The sequence below is a fragment of the Phoenix dactylifera genome, chromosome 5 (genome assembly GCF_051530095.1).
Source record: "Phoenix dactylifera cultivar Ajwa chromosome 5, Ajwa_hap1_PhDact_Kaust_v1.1, whole genome shotgun sequence".
In the NCBI taxonomy this organism is placed as follows: domain Eukaryota; kingdom Viridiplantae; phylum Streptophyta; class Magnoliopsida; order Arecales; family Arecaceae; genus Phoenix; species Phoenix dactylifera.
Genome location: NC_143194.1, coordinates 33,322,352 through 33,338,663, shown reverse-complemented (window position 1 = coordinate 33,338,663; position 16,312 = coordinate 33,322,352). Strand labels below are relative to the sequence as shown.

The following is a 16,312-nucleotide window of genomic DNA, read 5'->3' as shown; positions in this document are numbered from 1 at the left end:
CGATCACACTTGGCATTTTTGAATTACAAACTTCTTTTAGCATTATACTTATTGGCTCTACTCAAAAATTATACTCGATTGGTTGTTTTCACAAATAAAAAATAAAACTTGATTGGTTATTTGAATTAACCTACATGGCCGTGGTATGAGGGGATAGGCAACAATATCAATGCGATATGTTTGGTGTTTACACCTTCTTTTACGATAGAAGAAAGTAAGGAGGGTAAGCTCTCTCACTTGAGATTGCAAAAGAAAGCCAAGCTAAGGAATAATAGAAACATGAAGAGAGAGAAGAAAATAATTTAATTATGAAGTGAGATTTTTCATAGAATCAAATTTGCTTCTCTAATCAATAAAATAAAGGACCTTGCTGAGAACTTAGTTGAGTTTTTTTCACTGAAGAAAAAATTGAGAGTTCCATTCATTTTCAAATGTGCTAGCACAAACCAAACAAAACAAGTTGTTTATAGGCTTTTTTTAATTATTTTATTTTGCATATTTTCATATTTTTATAGGTTGGATGTCAACGTTGGTCAACAATATATTATTTATGGACTATTTTGATGATATTATTTTTTTGATTTTTTGAGTAGAATGTGATTCGAAGTTTTAATCCATAGTTTATATTCAAAGAGAAGCTAATTATGTATTTGATTGATTGAAGCCCGAATCCTCAAATTTCTTTCGACCTGAAAAATATTTATCTAAGCAATAAACAATTATAAGGTAAATAAACAGCAACCACAAGAGATTTTTATTCGGATACATCATAATAAAATTTCTTCATAATTAGTTGCGCTTTTATTTTTACTCAAATTTAAATAATAAATAATCAATGTTCTGGAATGTCTCGTCAAGATCAAACGGCTGCAAAGGCCTGTGGACCTATAAAGCTGGAGAACCGGCATGAAGGCAACGGACAGCACAAGGCTTTGTACCAAATCTCCTCTTTCCCTCCACCCCCCATCGCACAAGAAACGAGAGGTCGGACAAGGCCTGTCCAATGTTTCTGCTCCAACTCTCTCCTCCTCCACCGCCGTCAAGAAGCGCAGCTGACCCTCTGCACCCTCTCCCTTCCCACTTTCCTGCACTCGCCCCCCTTCGATTGCCTCCTCCCCAGCCGGGCCGCGCCCTTATCAAGAACCTCGCTTCCGCTCCCGACTTCACGTGGAGGCGCCGGTGCTCCCCTCTTCTTCCGAGCCATGCCGCTTGGACCGCGGCCGACGGCGACCTCGACGGTGGATACGACGAGGAGCTGCGGCGCCTCCTGATCCTCCTTCCGGAGGAGATGCGGCGGAGGGTGGAGGACCACCCGGAGCTCTGCCATCTTATCGAGATCGTCATGGATTTGGGGCGGAGGCCCCTTGCCCGCTTCCCCTCTGGCGACTTCTTTCTCTCCTACCGCCCTATCTCCGCCCAAGATCTCCACCATGCCACCTCCCAGGTTTATAGCTTCCAAACCCACCCAAGAAACTAGAAGAAAAAAAAAACCAAGAACATCAAGAACCTCTTATAAGTGGAATTACTTTCCGTTTTGTTAGGTGGGGGACTTCGCTGCGGACAACCGTGCGGGGATTAGTCGGACTTTGCATCGGATTAGTGCTGTCAGGAACCGGAAGGGCGCGATCATTGGCCTTACATGCCGGGTGGGCCGGGCAGTATCTGGAAGTGCCAATTTATTGCGCGATTTGGTGAAGGATGGGGGCTCTCTCTTGCTCATTGGTCCTCCGGGAGTTGGGAAGACCACAATTATAAGGTTTCATCTTTTTTCCGATGCAAATTATATGGTTTTCTCGGATGAGATAATGTATCAATGTTGTGGTTGGTGATCTTCGGGTATCAAAATGAGGTTCAATTTTCTTGGTATTCCTTAACAGGGTAAAGAGTAAACTATGGATTAGTATTTTTGTAATATTCTGACCCCGATGAACCCTCTTGCCCCCTAAATGTCCACGAAGTGATTCAGCCTCCAGTGAACGACGTTCTGGATACGTTATTCAATGGCGTGTTTTTGATGTTAATACATACTTAGTGAAGCTTTCTTTCTTTCTCAGTGTAATTTGTGCTTTAGCGAGTTGTAATCTGCACGTACTTGTTTGCCATTCTTGTTCATATAATGTGCTAATTGGTGGAATGCATGACCTTTATGGTAATAAAACTATTATGACAATGTATGCTTTGCTTTAAGTTATGATTAATTCCGTTGAAATCTTGTTGTTAGTTGAATGCACTGATAATCATTTATCACTCTGCCAGCTATCCTTTATTGCCCAATATATTTTTGAAATAAAGCTTGTTGGTTATGATTATGGTCAGCAATGTTGCTTTTGGCCAGCGAATTTTGATGGAAAAGCTATTCTATTTCTGGACTACATGGCAATATATATTAGTTCAGAAATTTAAAGTTAGATTCTTGTTATGACATGATACCCAAATGGTAATGCAGCAATGGAGTTTTGTAAGTTCACTGACCTTGTCATACTCAAAGAATGCATCATATAATAAATTATACAATTTAGTATGTGAACTGATCTTACCATACTAGAATAACATATCATAAAATGAACTTAGTTTGAATCTCCAAAACTCTCATGACATCAAGGACATGCCTTTTAGTTAGATAAATTATTGCTCATGTTATAGGGCCAAGAGTTTGCCACTATACCGGATTGTGGAACCATCAATAAGTGCTTCTAATGGATGAAACTTCTTAAAACATTCCATTAGAAGATGTTGGTTTCTGCTTGTTCATCGGTTTATTAATTTATCTGCATTTTTAGCTACCACTAGTGAACCTAGTATCCAAATTTTGCAGAGAAATAGCTCGTATGCTTGCAGATGATTACAAGAGACGAGTTATGATAGTTGACACCTCAAACGAAATAGGTGGAGATGGTGATATTCCTCATGCTGGAATTGGCAGTGCCCGTAGATTGCAAGTACCTAAGTCCGACATGCAGCACAAGGTTGGAAGATTTTTCTGAGTGTCGGTGCACGCTTTCATATACAATGGATATTGCTGTAGCAACTAGCGGCAGTTTCTTTTGGGTCTTTATCAGTATTTTTCCTCTAATAACATATGCGTTTGTGTTCGTGTTGTTAGTTTAATGAGTTTTTTAAAGTTATTTTTAATTTGTTGAGACGTGTATTGTGGTTATTGACTTTCTGCTATGCTTTCTTTCAGAACCAGTACTCTTCTTGCTGCATCAGAAGCTCTCTTTCTTTTGACTAAGAAAAAATATGAGTTAACTCAGTGAATAGGACAATTTTGGTTTTCCTTAGGCTGCTTAATTTTGCACTTATATTTTTAATATGCCTAATCATGTTATTACCTCGCTTCTCTCAAAGGAGTAGCTTAAAAAAACCACATCAACACTCCAAAGTTGCGCAGACAATTTCTGCATAACATTGAGCATCCATGGTATTCTCTCAACAATAGAGCATTTATCATATGCGATTTTCCTATACTTTCTAGGCATTTGTGCTTTTCTGTTCATTTTATACTTTCATGCTTGTAGATTATTTCTAACATCTGAAGTCATGGGTGTCTGATACTGAAAGAAATGTGTGCAGATGACATGTGGTTAAGGATGACCTCATATACATAGCAAATATTAGTAGTTGTTCTTAGTGTTGATTTACTGTTTATGCTAGTAAAGTAATCATTATTCAATCTGCATGCTAATTAGGTATTGATTGAAGCAGTAGAAAATCACATGCCCCAAGTAATTGTAATTGATGAAATTGGGACCAAACTGGAAGCAATGGCTGCTAGTACAATTGCACAACGCGGCATTCAGCTTGTTGCCACTGCTCATGGAGTGACAATAGAGAATTTGATAATGAATCCTTCGCTAGAAATGCTAGTTGGAGGAATACAGGTATGCCCTTATTCTTCCATTTTCCAGCATGATTTTTATATTATTAACAAAAACAGATTGTAAGGAACAAATCAAGAAACATAAAGGCGTAACTTGGATTTCTTGTATGGACCGCTAGATTTTTAAGCTAAAACACCAGGTCTGCCACAAAGCAATGCTTCGTGTATGCTTGCAGTGCTCTATCCAAATACTAAATATTGGGTTAAGACTTCAGTTTCAAAGTTATCAAGGAGCCTAATCATGCAGAAGAAAATATCATCCCATTTGCCAATAAAAGAGTGCTTCCTCCAGAAAAAAATGAAAATTTAGAAACATCAAGGAAAATTAGTGGCATAAATTACATGAGGCAGGGGAACACTAAGACATGCCATATGAGTGGTCAGAAAGACAAACAATAATGCAAGGAAAAATCACGATGTTTGCGCACAAGGACGATGAATAGTTTTTATAGTGCAGCCCGTTCAAAATGGTTGACACCCAAAGCAGGGTGAGAACAGCAGTCCGACAAGTACGTTGTCCATTGCTTCAAGGAGGTTGGTAGCCAGAAAAGAAAGTCAGTGGAAGGACAGGGGGCTAGTTAGGATCAAATCGACGGGCTGGCCTGCTTTATATTGCAATTTACACTCCTCCCACCGTCGTGCGAGGTGCAGTTCCCGATCGAGTTGCAGATTCTTTCCATTGTTTCCGGCGCTCTTTTGAGTCCCGGCCCAGTTTTTCCCCACTAACCAATTACTTTACGACCACAACAAACTTGGTTGACGAACACACAGCAAAGAGAGCAGATTCGTTCAAGCAAGCTAATCACATTCCCCTTTCTAGGGTAGGGGTAGGGTACTCTTTCATTACTATCTTTTGCCATTCCTACAGCTGAGTCAACTACCAAACCAAAGCCAAGCAGGTTTTCTCCAAATTGCTATACGGTATACCTGGTCTCGTAGTCAGTCATTTTCGAGTGAGATTGTCATGGCGCAAAAGCAGATATGGTCCAGTATTCCCTTGTTCCCCGTATTGGTTATGTTCCTTATTCCTCATCTAGCAGAAACTCATATACCAGACGTTCGCTAATTAATATTGCATCTTCAGAATTGTAACCTTCCTATGGCATATAAGCTACATAGACCGCTCGTCTCGATGTGCAGTAGAGAGCTCCTGGAACACCGAATAAGCAATGGCAAGGCTGGTCTTGTTAGAAATTGATATTGAATCTAAATTCTAGAGAAAGAAACAATGAGTCCACACCCTTTCCTGCGCCTCGCCTTCGTGGTAGGCCGTGAAGTGGATGGCTGAGAGTGCTGGCTCTCTTGATGATGTCACAATTGGCATTGTGAAAACATGGAAATTGACGGTGCAATGTGTGGCCTTGTTCATCTTCTGTGTCAACAGTTTCAATAAAATTAAATTATACCAGCAACAACTAAATGGATTCCTTATTATTCATCAATAGAAAATAATAATTATTTGTATTTCAATGATGATTGTTAAGTATGTGTTTTAAAGCTAATTCGTAATTCTCCATTTCTAATTTGCTGCCTTGTTGCATGTGTTTAAGAGTGTTACCTTAGGTGATGAAGAGGCTAGCAGGAGAGGGGTCCAAAAGACTGTTCTCGAACGAAAAGGACCTTCAACATTTACTTGTGGTGCAGAGATCATTTCAAAGACTGAATTACAAGTCCATCGTAGCTTGGAGGCTACTGTGGATGCTCTGCTTTCAGGTCTCTAGCTTGTTATCTGTCCTCAATGAGGCCTGATCTATCATATTATGTGTGAAACAGTAGCAAGTGGTCTCGATGATCTTTCACAAGTTATGATGTTTTTATGTTTTTCGTGATACAGGCCGATCTCCAAACTTTGAAGTTCGCAAGATTGACCCAAATGGGTCCACAAAAGACATGCTTCCTGAACAAAAGGATTCTTTGATCGATCCGGACTCTTGCATGGAAGATGCAATTGTTGCTGATGATCATTTGACAATGGATGATAAAAAAATTGGTGATAATGTAGTCGATCTTGAGTTTGCAGGAAAAGGAGTAGAGAGATCTCATCAAGTTCCATTTGGTTTTCACCTCTATGTTTATGGGGTATGATGTTGTGCTTTATTTTATTTTTTCTTTGAACTCATTTTTACTGTCTTTATTTTTAAATAATTTGAATTTTTCATGCTTGGTGGATTGTTTTGCCTCTTTCTTGTTTCATTCTTATTGTGTGATCATGTTTTAGCATTATTCCAGATCTCTTAATGAAAGTTTTGTTATTTTTTATTGCTAAAACTTGGTTTGCTGTCATGTGCTCTTCTTTTGATAATTATCTTAGCCATTTCATGGAGTGTATTCTCTTCCTCTTGATTTTGTTTTATGTTGTATTTGCCACCTTTTCATAAAGTAGCATATCATTTATGGGTTTGTGATTTAATTTGAAATTCAAGTTCTTAGTATGTGCTGGAGATGATCAAATGCCTATAAGACCTTACTATATATCTGGACTCTTTAAATGTATAAGTTCAATCCTTATTTTTATGATATTAAATTACAAAATCATTAAGGAAGGTTTCTCTTTCTGTCATTGGTCTTCCAAGTGTTGCTGCAGGTTTCTACTTAGTCCATACTTGGCCAAAAATTTGGCACTAATTACAAAGTGCTTATGTTTGGTTTAGAGCTGGTCTTAAAACTTTGATAGATTATACTTAGGTACAATTAAATTGCAGCATGTAAACTAAGTATACGCACAATGCTTCCAGTCTAATATTTTGACTTCACATTTTGGAAATCTAGCTTGGTTTGTGAAATTAAATTGTGATGCATGTTTGCATTCATTGTGTGTAGGTGACTGCAATTTTTAAGAAAAATAGATACAAAACATACTTTCTGTTTTAAATAATAATTTTGTAATGCTATTTTTGTGCATGAGCTTTACAAAGAATTTGGACATGCGAGAATTCTCGATAACGAAGGAAAGCTTAAAATATATTACAAAATAAGATTTTTTTCCTCTTTCTCCACGAGGTGTGGGGTCAGGGTGTCCATGGGAAAGAAAGGAAGAGAGCATCGTATTTGGGGGTGCATGGCAAAAAAAATTGAGATACAAGTGAATAATCCAGTGCTTGTTTTATTCATATCTAGGATGACTTCACAAAGGTACATATATATCAAATTGAGCCCCTTTTGCTACAGGGAGGGTCAGTATGGGTAGGAAACGCCTGAATCACACTCGAACTGCTAGAACCGACCCACATTGAGCAATTTTAATGCAGATCAAGGTCAGCTTGACCTAAGCTGGCCCTGCGCCACTCCCAAACCAATCAGTATGTCTAGATACAGCTTAGGTTGCATTTTTTCATTTTGTTTATTGTTCATGTTCCACCATTAAATAAAGGTGGAAATGAGAGGAAGAAGCTAGCTGTTGATACATTGATCATAAAGATTTCGAAACAGACTTAAATCCATTGAAATATTGAATTAGTTAGATGACGTCCTAAAATCAAGGAACAATTCATATGCATTATCTCTATTAAATAAATACAAGTTCTCTCACAATTAAAAAAAGAAAAACAAATTAGAAATTAAATAAATAAAAAGCAATTCTATAGAGAATATTGAAATCAATTTGAGTTTCCTAGGGAGAGAAAGGGGGAGAGAGAAAGAAACAGAGCAAGACATTGAGGGATGAATTCAACATCATGGAGAATGAGACCAGTAAAGAGTAACAAATCAATAAGATTTGCGTATTCCAATGATGAGTTTAGCACAAGCGTGTATATATATAGAGAAAAACCCTTAAACAAGTAATGTTAATGTCTTAGTTTTAACTATAATTTCCAAACAAATGGAGTTATTCAGAAGTGGAAATAAGATTTGATACCTCCAGTCATTGACTAGAGCACAATACAAGTAACGGCTCTTATTATTTTTTTAAAGCAAAATATAGGCAAGGACCATTTGTATATTCTATATATTACCAGTTTTTCTAGCACCAATCTAATGTTAGTTTTTAATCACTGAATTCATATTCTCACTGCCATCTTTGTAAGCTTTCATGTTACCAATGCTATAGTTCTAGTATTTGAATTTATGACCGTCATCATTTTGACTTGATTTTTGTTCGACAGCCTGGTTCTTCTCTGCATGTTGAATGCAACATACGCTAGTGTGTTCTGTTGTTGTCTTTTACTATAGGATCCTCATTACAGGTGAAGCAAAATCAAATGTGCTTTTGCTGATAACTCTAGTTTCTCTTTTTCCCTCTTCTTTTCTTTTCCTTTTCTTTTTTTTTTTTCCAAAAAAGACGCCTCCAGTTTCTCCCAAGAAGAAACAAGATTCAGATGATGCTTCCCTGTGTTGATTTGTAATGGTGAACAAAAAAGCTTTGCAAACATAGAGGAGATGAGCTACTAGTGACCTAAGAGCAAGAAATAGTATTGGGTTGCTCTATATTGTGTTATAATTGCTCAACTTTAACAAATGGACATTGGTTTCTTATCATTCTGACTGTTGTCATAGCTGACATGTATTGTTCTGTTCATCTGCATCCTGTTGATAGATTCTTCAACATTGCTCTTATTTAAAAGCTAGAATTCTTTAGGAGTCCATTTTTTTGTTTTTGGTTTATCTTTTTTATGAGATTATTTCTTACTAATCTGGAACATGAGAAAGGAGATCAGTTAACTCAGAAAATATCCTTCACATTCATGATTAAGCAGTTACTACTATATGGACCATACAAATGAGTAGCTTGTAGGTTCCCATGAATCATTAGAACATTATGGCATATACTTAATATGTGGGTATTTGCCGGTTAATATGATACCTTCATTATCATATTTTGAAGCTGTAATTAATTGAAAGAAGCTCAATTTGGAACTTATTGGTTGAGCAGTTGTTCTAGATCACAGAGACAAGCGTGTTGCATGCAATCAAGCAGCTGGAAATGGGAGAAATGATTACTCTAACCTATAACATCAGTGAGGCAGATGCATTTCTTGCGTTACACTCCAAGCTCAAGAAAAATCTTCATATTCAAGCATTTGCTAAATCTCGCAACAAACCAATCTTTGTGACGAAGGTAATACTGCAGATATATGAGGATTCTTCTAGATTTTAAAATTATTTTTATGAAATTTTACAGGCTATTTGATGTTGCTCTTTGGTTTCTGTGATTTCTCTATTCTTTGTAGACTAACTCTTTGGTGCAAATAACAAAGGCTATACGTGGCCTGATAAATCAACGTGCTGATGGATTCAAAGCTTTTGAAGCAGAAGAGAAAGTCAGTCTGTCAGAAAAGACTGATGCTTTAGAGGTATTGTTAATTAAATCTTTTGGTAATTTCAGTCAATTTCATTCATCCTAAACTCATTTTTTCATTTGACAATAACATGGAGCCAAAAACATCAATTGCCATCTCAGGAAACGAGATTGGCTATTGAACAAGTTGTGATTCCAAGAGGGAAGTCTATGCAGCTACTTCCGAGGCCATCACACATTATATCCATTCAGCTAGACCTAATCGAGAAATACAAACTAAAGTGGGAATTAGTAGGTAAGGAGCCAAGTGTTTCTCTGCAAATCCTTCCCCATTGGGCTGGCATAGAAGAGAAGAATCTTCCTCATCTGGTTGTTGACGGTACCAGCACATTTGAGGAATTTAGCAGCCCTGATAGTTTAAAGAGTCCACAAAATGGTGTGGCTAGATTGCCGCTTCTCCCTGAATAATCAAATATTCTTATTTGCATCATTATTTTCAAAACCAGAATATCCATGGCGCTTTTATCCCTTAATTGTCTTACTACTTCATTTAGATTTAATTTTTTTATCATAACATATGACATGGTATATGATATGTAAACTTTTAAAGAATATTTGATCGAAACAAGATGATTGTAGAAATGATTATTAGCAAAAATCTGTCGTAACTGTTTGGGGTTGATTTTATGAATGCTCAGTTGCAATTTTTTTTTATTGAGGGATACCAAAATGCCAGGTTAAGATAAAGTTCAATAGATAACCAGATATCATTGCAGATTCTGTCTCCGCATTGCTTGAGTGAATGTGTCCCAGCAAAGTCCTGGATGAGATCAGAGTCAGATCTAACGAACTAGATGTGAAAGATGTGGAAGCAGTGATGCCAAGGTAAGTCCAACTGATGTCTAAGTTGCGTACAAACTTTATCCGGTCAAACCTTATTCCCGAGCTTATTAAATTGAGCCATCGTAGCAGGAAGCAGCACTGCAGTTAAGTCAATCATAGGATCAAGCTTCAATGCTTTATCAGGATTTAGCCTCCACTTCATAAGCTTTTAGCAATGGAGTGCCGTATCTAGTTTGCGGCGGATGTCATTGCAGACCCTAGTTTTTGGAGGGTGATCTCATTTATCCTTCCCGACATCTTATCCAGGCTTGCTTATGGCTTGTTTTCTGTTTTCTTTCTTTTTTTCTTAAATTTGTTTTTTTTTTAATATTTTGACAAAGAGAAGGAAAACCAGCCAATGTAATTATCTAGGCCCAGTGCCGGGCCCAGGGGGAGAGCCCCCTTCCATCATTACGCTTTGGACAGGCTGATTTCTCTTCGCTCATATTGACTTTTCCCCTTCTGGTAACAAAAATTTGTACTCTGTCGTCAATCCCACAACAATAGATGGCAGTTGGACATATTGACTTTTCCCCTTCTGGTAACAAAAATTTGTACTTTCTCGTCAATCCCACAACAACAGATGGCAGTTGGAGGAGACCGGAAAGGATTCAATCTATTGCCGCAGAGGTGGATTGGAGATTTAACATTTCACTGAAGCCTTTGGATATCATGGACATCTTTGTTGTTGTCGGTGCTTTTTTTTTTTTTTTGGGTACACCGGTGACTCACACCACTCGAGTATGGATACATCTATTACAATCCGACAAAAGGAGACGTTGAGGGGAGGGTATTCTCAAAGAATTCTTTCGAATGAAGCTCAATATAAGAGGCAATTAAGTCGGCGACCCTATTTACTTTTCGGAAGTCATGAGAGGCTTGACAAGCAACAAACTCGCCGGCAATCTTGCAGATCTGTTCATATCCTGAACCAGTGGATGTTAACTATCGTTGCTGTATCTGCTCTATAGTGCTTCTTTCACTATCGTTTCGATACTTATTATTGATCTGAATTGTGGCTCAGCAAATATGTGCTTGTCCACTTTGGTTGACCAACCTTTTGAATTGTACGGTTTGGAGTCTTCATTTCTTCAACTAGAATTTATATCAAACAAATTTTATATAAATCTTTATATTTATACTAATAATGAGGCCCTCATTGCATGTATTATTGTATTTCGAAATAACAAAATAAAATTTATATAAATTTTTATTATTATATTGAGAGAAGGTTTTGTGACTAGATTCTTTTGATCAAATATTTCTATCTAGCTAGACTTTCTTATAACTAAATTATCTTTATTAGAGTTCTCATGCAACCAAAAAAATAAATATTTAGGGTATCATTTGATACCACTTCCATTTTTTTTAATTTAGAAATAAAAAATAAAAATATACTTGTAGTATAGTTAATTATTTTAAAAATACAAGCAAGCTATGATAGTAGAGATAATGATAATAACAACGGAGATAGTGGAGGCGCAGATGGTAAAGCAACGGCAATTTTAGGAAGGTGGCAATAATGATGGAGTGATAGCAATGATAGAACATTACTAACAACATGTAGAAGTTAACAATGATAGTAGTGGTATGGTGGAGGCAATATATAGCAACGGTGATGACGACTAAGGTGTCAGCTACATAAGGGAGTTGGCAACAATGATGTTGGTATAATGGTGGCAATAGTAATAGTCATAGCATTGGTGCCAATGATACTGTGCAGGTGTTGAGGATAGTGGTGTTAGTATGGTGAAGATGGCACTAATGGCAAGGGCGATGGTAATAGTGGAGGCGATGACAACAATGAAGTAGTGGTAGTATTATTGGATGGTGGTGGTAAAATAATATTAGTAGTAAAGATTTCTTATTTTTATTTAGAATAATATAAATAATTTTTGAAGATAGAAACTAAAAATAATAGCATGTCTCTTGGTTTGAAAAATTCTAGAATCAAGACTTCTGTTGAGTCTACAATTCTAGGCAAAATAATTAACTATGTGCTATCATTTCTAGGCAAAATAATTATTCTAGGGTAGGGATACATTGTCGTGGCAAACATCTTTGACTTATAATTGTATTTAATTCAAATTTGATGATAAGAACTTCAGTAACGATGTACTGTAACTCCAAATGTGAGTCTATTTTGACGTTTTTTTTTTCTTTTGAAATATTATAAGAATAACATCTCTTAGATTCCAATCCAAAATTTCTATCTAAGTTTAAGCCTGATAAATATTGTCAACCTTTTTCCTTTCAACTTAAGCTTTTTGCCTAATTGCTAATTAACGTAGTGTCAAGATAACATACTAGCCGGAAGTTATGAGTTCGAATTCCCTTTATGTTAATTATTTATTTAATTATCCAGTTTCAATCCTGTCATTGTGCCTGTTATCTTGACTCATTTTAGTCATTATGGTCCCTCGACATATATACATGGTCTGTGCCACACACCAAAAGGGAGACGAGTGTTTAAGTTTAGTATACACTATTATCCATTTTCCTAATTGCTTAAACCTTTAGTGCCGATTAATATCTCGCACATACACACCTAGAGAAAAGAATTGCTAGCCAATAGAGTTAAACTCTGGGGTGATTTTTTTTCTTTTTTTAATGCAACGAGATAACTAAGATAAAAGTGCTACTAGTCCATTTGTCAGCCTAAATCGGATATAAGAGAACATACAGGCATGCATGCACACACAAGAAGCATCATCCATCTTTCATCATGTAATTGTTCTTATTGGTCTAGTTATTTTATCCAAGGAAAGTCCCCTCTATCTTCACGTGGAGACAAATATGAGAGATTTTGGTCTAAAGTCCACCTAAAATCTAATATCAACAATTCACATCCATGTCTCATAACATAAGTATTCTTAATTGGTCTAATTAATTTATCCTAGTCAGTCCTCTCCATCATCATGACAAGATCATTGAGGCAACTATGACAAATTTTGCTCTAAATCTTACTTTAAATGGAAAATTAACATTCGACAATATATTTATCATGGACTACTCCAATCCCATGATAACACAAAGAAAACCAGCTAGGTAAAAGACTTTGAGAAGTTTGGTATTATCACAAGCAATTGCAATGGAGATCTAGCATTGCATCAAAGCTAACCGGGCCACCCATTGGGAGGCAAGTAATCACATGATGGAAATGTGATTGGCCATGTTACGAAGCAATCAAATCCTTAATTTGAAATTGCGATCATCGATATCGTATACACCCAGAAAATGTCCACCCTGCCCTAACAATTAGCTCTAGATTATTTGGAAAAGACAGATCGAACCAAGTTGCAAGTCGGTTTGGGTGCATGGGACTAAAGCGTGCAAGCCTCAGAAAAATGAGCATAGTTTTCAAATTGTACGTCAGATTTCAGCGATCCCAGGTGGCATTGAAAAGCTTACAATAAAGTTACAGGCGAGTTTGCAAAACTTCAAATCTACAATCTAATTTAACATAAGAAAACTGCTAATTGGACTAAAAAATGGCACAGGTTCACAAGACAGCTATTATTTCTTTGGACAAAACAATAGTGTGGCATCGACTGTTTCTTTAGCATGGCACAAGTACTAGTTCTACAAAGTAGTAATATCTTTTTTTTTTTTTGAGGGAGTAGAAAGTGGTAATATAATATCATCTTACAAGTCGTCCCGTAACTTCTGCCCTGCATGGATCTCCACTAAACATTTCCCTGCGAAAATAACCATACATGCGAAAACCATGGTATTAGCATGATCAAGCGAAAGCAAAAGTAACACATGGTTACTAAATAAATTCTGAATTGTCTTACGTGAAAAAGATTACTGATTGCATGTCGTCATTTAATCTGGGATGCGTATAAAGAAAAGTTTTGCTCGTGTATCGCTAGTGGTCAAGCCTACCAATATATTAATAAGCACACGCTTGGTTTCCACTTACTATTAATTAATTTTCCGCTTGCATATAGATTAACAACGGACCAGCCTGTAAATAGCACTCAAGCTAGAGCCCAGAGCCCAGAGGCCATGAAGATCTCGAGCTCCAAGCCTCCAAGCTGCAGGTAAACTGATGAGGAGCAGAAGGAACTAATGGGGACTCTGAGCCCAAGTTTTTGGCTATGCACCATCTTGATCTTGTCCTCCTCTGTTTGGGGCTCAGAGTCTCGTTTGATGCATCTGGGAGCGTCGGAAAACACCGCCGGAGGGACGAGGCCAGGCAAACATGACAGTTGCGTTCACAGGAGGCACCGGAGAGGAGGAGATGCCTGATACTGCATACAGTGAATCCAAGAGGCTGAGCCCTGGAGGACCGGACCCTCAGCACCACTCCATGGATCCCTCCTAGCTCGTCTCGGCGAAGATTTTTATAACTTAGAAGAACCTGGTCCTGGAGTCTCTGATAGTATCCATGTTTGAGTTATCTCGTTTTGTGTATTCAGTTGTCTTTCGTGTTCCATGTATGAGTTTCAGACCAGTCGTGTGGAGATTCTGCTACTGCTACTGAAGAAGGTCGTTCGCGTTCTTGTTAACAGTTCATGCAAGTAGCTTAATATAGTTATCACCGATCAGTTTGTCGGACCCTGAAACTTAGCTAGTCTATCAACAAATTGACCTTTATATAATATTTTATAGGTTATGTACTTCCACGCATTAACTTATAGAAATAATAGAAGATTTTAGAGAAAGAATAGAAGATTTTGAGATGGTGGCCGCATACTGCGGCTGCTATGTTGTTTTATATTTATAAATACATGCTTACATAAGACTGCAAATGAGTTGGGTTGACTTGTGACCTGACCCAGCCCAACCCGCTTAAACTCGATCTGACCTGATTTAAAAGACCCATAGGGCCGGATTGAAAAGGGCTCTAAAATTAGGCAATTCTATTTTTCTGGTCGGGTCTGAATTTACTAAATTCTAACCCAACCCAACTCGACCTATTTGATTTTTGGGATAATTTTGAGTTTTTTACCTTATGACCCGACTAAACTCGACTCGACCCGGTACACTATTGGTCTTGGAAGGTTCGGAACTTACAAGGCCTGATTTTGATGTTGTAGCCCACAACCCGGGCTATAGTATTTGAGTATTATGGGCCTATTCAGTTACAACCACGTAGGCCGGCCAAGTTAGGCGATGGTGGCCCAACAGAGAGGTTACAGTGTTACACCTAAGCGGTGATCAAATGTGAATGTGAAGCTGAAGGACGGCCCTTGATATATCTCTACCCAGCCCTTTCAAATGCAACCCCCTATCCTTTTTTTTCACCTCATAGCTCTTCCTTCTATGTTTCTTTCTCATTCCACTATCCACCACCACCCAAAACCAAGGCTAGTTAACCTTGAAACAGGATTTAAAAAAAAGTTAAGTACAAGAAATGACAACTACAAGCATCCGACTAGGATCCGACCTAAACTCGATCCGGATTTAAATTTTTTGGGTTGGGACTGGATTATACATAGACCCGACCTGACCCGAATGATCCGTTGGATTAGAAATTTTACTCGTGGACCCGATCCAACCTGACCCGATCTTCTATTGGGTTGGGTCTAGGTCGAACATTAGAATTCGAATAAGAAACCGGGTTGGATTGGGGTCACTTATGACTCAGTCCGACTCGACTCATTTGCACCCCTATGCTTACATAAGAATACAGATGGAAAGTTTGACCCATTTGATTCGGGTTTAAATTACAAATTTAAATTTAAAATACAACAGAAATGATAATTTTGTATATCCCAAAATTGATGAAAGATGATTATATGGTTGATGTTTGAATTCAAATTCGAATTTCAAATATATCAGAAATGGTAATCATATTGGCATATCTCGTGATTGCATGAATCAAGTCTGCTATTAATAGCTGATGTCTGAAATTCAAATTCAAATTTGAAATGCACTAGAAATGGTAATCATGTTGGTATATCTCGTGATTGAGGCCAGCATGAATCAAATCTGCTATCACTTATGAGGACAATGTTAGTGCATCAACAGTTGGGTATTTACATTTTGAAGGATCCATTTTTGATTGAAACCTTTGTATCTCCTTTTATCCATAAAAGGGGAATCTGCAAGAACCTCTTTGGAGTATACAATCCAAGCAAATGGAACACGACTTCAACTATCAGAGTACTTGATGCAAAAGGGTTGAGTACTTGGTCCTTGTAAATTATTGTCCAGTTACTCTTACAAACTAGGTTTTTCCAAGTTTTGAGCATAAAATAATCAAATATTTGGGGGGCTTATATTCTATATGGTTGTTGTAATAATAGAGATTTGAAGTTTTGTTGTTATCTATGGGAAAGGCAAGAGCTTGTCTACATGCACAG

The 16,312-nt window shown here is 37.4% G+C and overlaps 1 protein-coding gene across 5 annotated transcripts; it reads left to right on the top strand.

The window, feature by feature from the left end:
* Positions 1 to 904: 904 nt before the first annotated feature.
* Positions 905 to 10,227, top strand: LOC103703011 (protein SEEDLING PLASTID DEVELOPMENT 1). 5 transcript variants are annotated; one of them, XR_015987406.2, is made up of 11 exons: positions 906 to 1,444; positions 1,542 to 1,756; positions 2,816 to 2,966; positions 3,690 to 3,881; positions 5,431 to 5,593; positions 5,715 to 5,959; positions 8,760 to 8,936; positions 9,049 to 9,171; positions 9,279 to 9,411; positions 9,893 to 10,001; positions 10,089 to 10,227. XR_015987406.2 is itself a non-coding variant. In XM_017841782.5 (10 exons), exons 1-9 carry the CDS (start codon positions 1,004 to 1,006, stop codon positions 9,968 to 9,970), a joined length of 1,785 nt encoding a protein of 594 aa, XP_017697271.3. In that variant the 5' UTR covers positions 905 to 1,003; the 3' UTR covers positions 9,971 to 10,001; positions 10,089 to 10,227. The 5 variants fall into 5 exon arrangements, 4 of the variants coding, with proteins under 4 accessions (XP_017697271.3, XP_088578615.2, XP_008783918.3 ...); XM_017841782.5 differs by lacking the exon at positions 9,279 to 9,411 and having other exon boundaries at positions 905 to 1,444; XM_026802967.4 differs by lacking the exon at positions 10,089 to 10,227 and having other exon boundaries at positions 9,893 to 10,044.
* The last annotated feature ends 6,085 nt before the right edge of the window (positions 10,228 to 16,312 follow it).